Here is a 5564-nt window from a genome sequence, read left to right as displayed (position 1 = left end):
ACTATTTTCTAACTACCAATTTGTGCTTCTTAATCACTTGACTTTTTTCACCATAACTCCCTGACCCCTCTCACATCTATCACCACAATAAATCTAGCACCCATTCCACATCATATATAGTTATTACGGTATTATTGACTATATTCTGTATGCTATATCTTACATCTCCAGGACTACTTTGTAACAACCAATTTGTACTTCTTAACCCTTTCCCCTTTTTTACCCACCACTCAATCCCCATCCCACCTGGTAACAATCAAAATATTCTCTGTATCTGAGTTTGTTTCTGTATTGTTTGTTTATTTTGTTGTTTAAACCCACATATAAACGAAATCACATTACATCTGGCTTTCTCTGTCTAACCTACTCCACTCAGGAAAATACCCTCCAGGTCCATCTATACCACCGCAAATGGCAAGAACCCATTCCCTTCCATGGCTGAGCAATATTCCATTGTATACATGTACCACCTCTTCTTTTTCCATTCATCCACCAATGGATACCCAGGCTGCCTCCACATCTTAGCCATTGTAAACAATGCTACAATGAACATATGGATGCATATGTCCCCTTAAAGTAGCATTTGGGGTTTCTTCAGATAAATACCCAAGAGTGGAGTTACTGGGCCCTTCTTTGTCTCTTCTTATAGCCTTTATTTTAAAGTCTATTTTATCTGGTATAAGTATTGCTACTCCAGCTTTTGGATTTTTGTTTGTTTCCACTTTCAAGAAATATCATTTTCCCATCCCTTTACTTTCAGTCTGTGTCTTTCCATCTGACGTGAATCTCTTGTAGACAGCATATGTAAGGGACTCATTTTCTTATCTATTCAGACACCCTATCTTTTTATTGAAGCGTTTAATCCATTTACAAAGTAATTGTTAAAGATCAAAACTATGAATAATAAAATGGCAATAACTACATGCCTATCTTTTTTTCATCTTAAAGAATTCCCTCTAAGATTCCTTGTAATACTGATCTAGTGGTGATGAGCTTCTTTAGCTTTTTCTTGTCTGGGAAACTCTTTATCTGTCCTTCGATTCTAAATGATAGCTTATCTGGGTAGTGTAACCTTGGCTGTAATTCCTTGCTTTTTATCACTTTGAATACTTCCTGCCTATCCCTTCTGGCCTGCAAAGTTTCTGTTGAGAAATCAGCTGACTGTCTTATGGGAGCTCCCTTGTAGGTAACTAACTGATTTCCTCTTGCTGCTTTTATAATTCTCTGCCTTTAAACTTTGTCATTTTAATTGTGATGTGTCTTGGTGTGAGCCTCTTTGGGTTCATCTTGTTTGGAATGCTGTGCTTCCTGGACTTGTCTGTCCATTTCCTTCACCTGGTTAGGGAAATTTTCCATCATTATTTCTTCAAATAGGTTTTCAGTTCCTTGCTCTCTCTTCTCCTTCTTGTACCCCTATAATGTGAATTGTCGGTTTGCTTGATGTTGTCTCAGAGGCCTCTTAAACTATACTCATTTTTTTTGGAGGGGGGGGTGGTTCTTTTTTCTTTTTGCTATTCTGATTGGGTATTTTCTGCTACCTTATCTCTCAAATCGCTGATTTGGTCTTCTGCTTCATCTAATCTATTCTTGATTCCCTCTAATGTGTTCTACATTTCAGTTATTGTATTCTTCAATTACGACTGGTTCTGTTTTATGTTGTTTATCCATTTTTATGATTCCTATCTCTTTGTTGAAGTTCTCCCTAAGATCATTGAGCATCCTTATAACCAGTGTTTGGAACTCTGCATCTGGTAGATTGCTTGTCTCCATTTTGTTTAGTTGTTTATGGAGCTTTGCTCTGTTCTTTTATTTGGGACATGTTTCTTGTTTCCTCATTTTGGCTGCCTCCTGTGTTTGTTTCTATGTAGTAAGTAGGACTACTATGTCTCCCAGCTTTTGTAGAGTGGTCTTACATAGTAGGTGTCCTGTGGGGCCCAGGAGCACAGTCTCTCTGGTCACCTGAGCTGATTTCTGCAGGTGTGTCCCTTGTGTGGGTTGTGTGTGCCCTTCTGTTGTAGTTGAGCTTTGGTTTCTGTTTGCCTGTCAATGCGTGGGATTGACCCTCAGGCTGACTGGTTGTGAAGACTGGCCATAACTACAGTGGAGGAGCTGTTGTGCAGGGGCTGACCCTATGGAGCAGGATTTGCCCTCGCAGGACTCTGGTGCCTACCCAGTCTGCCCTTTGGGTGTGTCATCCTTGGAGGCAGCCATATACATGCTCCAGCTCAATCTGAACCTGGCCACCAGGGATGACAGCCCCTAGCCCTCCTGGGAGTGGCCTCCTAACAGGTCAAGTTCAGCGGCAGCCTGTACCCTGCTCAGGGCAACCTGGCATGACCCACAAAGCATTCCACAGATGGCTGCCACCTGCACTGGTCTTGGAGATTCCTCGAGACGCCAAGCTGCAAACCGAGGCTGGCTGCCGTTATTGCCAGGCTTGGAGCTATTCAACAAAAGGTATAGGACATGCTGAAGCCAGATGCTGCTTGTTCGGGTTTTGTGAACCTTTGAGAGATTTTAGGAAATTCACAGCATTCCAAGACAGATCGTTTGTATGGAAAACCCCCTGGAAGCAGCGTGGGTGGGCCCATAAGTTGGGTACGGCAGATTCTCAGTGAATCACTTGTGTGGGGCAGATGAATGGTGTTACCCAGGTTGATGGAGGCTCAGATATAGCTGTTGCCTGTGTTTGCATGCTGGGACAAAGGAGGGCTCAACAAAGAAAATGGATTCTGCCAGCACTTCTATCTGGGAGGAAGCTGCCTCTCTGTCCCTCACACTGAAGCCATGTAATTCAGTTCCTCCCCATATGTCCCTGGAGCCTTTCAAGCTGTTGCCCCAGCCCTGCAGCTCAGAGCAAGTGAGTCCATCTGTAAGTAGGTCCATGTGCAGGCCCTTTAAGAGGAACACCTGGGACTCCAGCCACCCTCCGTCTTACTCAGCCACAATTTCCACTGCCTTTCACAGCTAGAAGTTATGGGGATTTCTCGTCCCCACACTGCAACTTTGGGCTGGGGAGCCCGGTGTGCAGCTGGGACCCCTCGCTCCTCTGGGGAGGACCTCTGCAGCCGAGATATCCTTCCCAATTTTTAACCATCACACATGGTGTTGGACCAGCCCATTCCACTTTCCTCATACCAGTCTTGAGATGGGTTCTTCTTTATGTCTTTAGTTGTAGGACTTTGGTTCCACTACACTTCTCAGGTGATTCTTGATGACAGTTCTATAGTTTAGTTGTAATTTTGAGGTGGTCATGAGAGGAGGCAAGCACAGCATTTACCTACACTGCGATCTTGGCCAGAAATCTGTTTATATTAATTGTTTTAAATACTAACTAGTTTAACATCTGTGTGAAACTCAATTTTCTCATCTGAAAAGTGGGACTACTGTCTCCTACCTTACAAGATTATTATGATGATTAACTGGGATACATAGCATATAAGGAAACAATCAAGACATATTACTACATTAGCTACTTCATGCTACCAAAATTCTCCCTCCAGCCACCTCCAGCTACCAACATTTTGTTGACCCCTTGAGTTCCTGCAGGGAACTCTAAAGTCACTGCAAAAGTGTTATTCTAGTGAAGAAAGAATAGATATTATAAACAGGTTACCAAGTTATAATTTCTCAAACATAGTATCCCCCAAATTCTATGCATTAGCTTAATGGCTCAGAAAAGTCAGTACAACTTCTAAATGCAGTACATTTAAAAGAAGACAGCATGGAACCATACATCTTTGAAAATTAGCCTTCCATGAAAGGGATTACTAGAAGATTTGCTTTTCCTTGATAAACTTGGTAGGCAGAACTTGGCCTAAGGTTACAAATTTTAAGAATATTTAATTGGACAGAACACCCTCCAAGTAGATAATGGAATGAAGNAACTGAATGCCTGACATAAAGGGCAATAGGAGAAAACACAAAAAAAATCTAAACAAAGGATTCTGGGGATTTTATTGCAAGTTCTCTCAGCTTACACATTTCAGTTGCTCCAGGGGCAACATTTCATTAACAGCACAATAAAATGACTAGTACTCTTAATGAGGAGCCTTCTTAATTTAATCATTCTCCATAAAACTATTTCTAAAATATACTGCACAATTTTCTCTCTTATTACACTCATACATATTACACCGATTCTAATATAACCTTTTTCTTTGTTTCCTGAGGTATTGCTGTAAAACAGCTAAAAGTGCTTAAATACTTTGAGAATAAAATTTATGGTCTCTTTACTCTGTAAAGTATATAGAAATTGTGTTCAATCTAATAAGTATGGCCTTCTTTGGGGATGGATCTCAGCATCAGTCTGGATTAATTCCTAGTGACAAACACTGACTAAATATAATACTAAGCACAATAATAAACATGTTTTGAGCTCTTTCTATGGTCCCAACTGGATCATGCTCTTTGCCTGTTTTATCTCATTTAATAGTCTCAATAATTTTTTATGATGTAACTACAATTATTCTCATTCTACAGTTGAGAAAACTGAAGCATACGGAGGTTAAGTAACCCAACCATGTTCTTAATGAAATGGGACAATAGTATGTATGTTGTGATCCCCTAATTCAGCATTACCAAGATAGTTGTGCAAAATAACAAGTGTTCTACAATAAAAAGTTTTCGACATCAAACACGTTTGGGGAACTTTGGGTTAGGTTCAATGGGTTTACCACAGGACTTCTCAGTGACTTTCATATCCTAAGGGGCACTAGGTCTTCAAGAAGGGTACATAAAACATAGCATACCATTCAGTATATCCCACAATTGTTTAATAATACACTCAATTTTCCTTAGAGAATCTTCAAAAACTTGTACTTCTTGAAGCAAACTGGGAGAAACACTTATTGACGGAAAGCACAATAATTATTATTTGTGACATCCTTTCATATAAATCTGATAATATAATGCCAAAATACACTATTTATAAAAATAACCCTACGTTTTTCCAAATATGGTACACATGGTGTTATGGATTGAACTTTGTCCCCCAAAAAGGATACATTGAAATCCTAACTCCCAGGCCTTCAGAATACCACCTTATTTGGAAATACGGTTGTTACCAGTGTAATTACTGAAGACATGGTCATACTGGAGAAGGGTAGGTCCTTATTCTGATATCACTGGTGACCCTTTAAGAAGAGGAGAGACAAAGGAAGGAGAATGCCATGTGAAGACGCACAGACACACAGGGAAAATACCATGTGATGACACAGGCAGAGATTGGAGTTGGGGAGCTGCAAGCCAAGCGATTCCAAGGATTGACAGCCACCACCAAAGCCACGGAGAAGTAAGACTACTACTCGGTGTCTCAGTGTCTACGAAGCCACCCAGTTTATAGTATTTTGTGACCGTAGCCCTAGAAAATGAATAGGCATGGGTTACAAGTCAAAACTCAGGTACCTTGAACCTGTGATAAAATCTAGACTACTTAAAGTAAATCACTGTGTCACAGCTAAACCAAGTAAATCCTTTGGAAAGAGACTTGAGAGCAGACATTCATGTGCTCAATTTAGAAGAAATCCACTTGTTTGTATTAAGTTTTTAAAGATTTTTATTAA

At 40.4% G+C, this 5564-nt stretch overlaps 1 protein-coding gene across 1 annotated transcript in view; it reads right to left on the bottom strand.

Annotated features, from left to right (window-relative positions):
- Window positions 1-2259: 2259 nt before the first annotated feature.
- The window catches only part of LOC109376876 (zinc finger protein DZIP1-like), a 37493-nt gene continuing 34188 nt past the window's right edge, over window positions 2260-5564 (bottom strand). The window contains 1 exon segment of the mRNA XM_019633034.1: window positions 2260-2443. Coding sequence (XP_019488579.1) covers window positions 2260-2443 — 184 coding nt within the window.

Source organism: Hipposideros armiger, unplaced genomic scaffold, assembly GCF_001890085.2.
Source record: "Hipposideros armiger isolate ML-2016 unplaced genomic scaffold, ASM189008v1 scaffold_1227, whole genome shotgun sequence".
Taxonomy (NCBI): Eukaryota; Metazoa; Chordata; class Mammalia; order Chiroptera; family Hipposideridae; genus Hipposideros; species Hipposideros armiger.
Note: the sequence above shows the minus strand (reverse complement) of the source record. Positions and strands in the feature narration are given on the sequence as shown.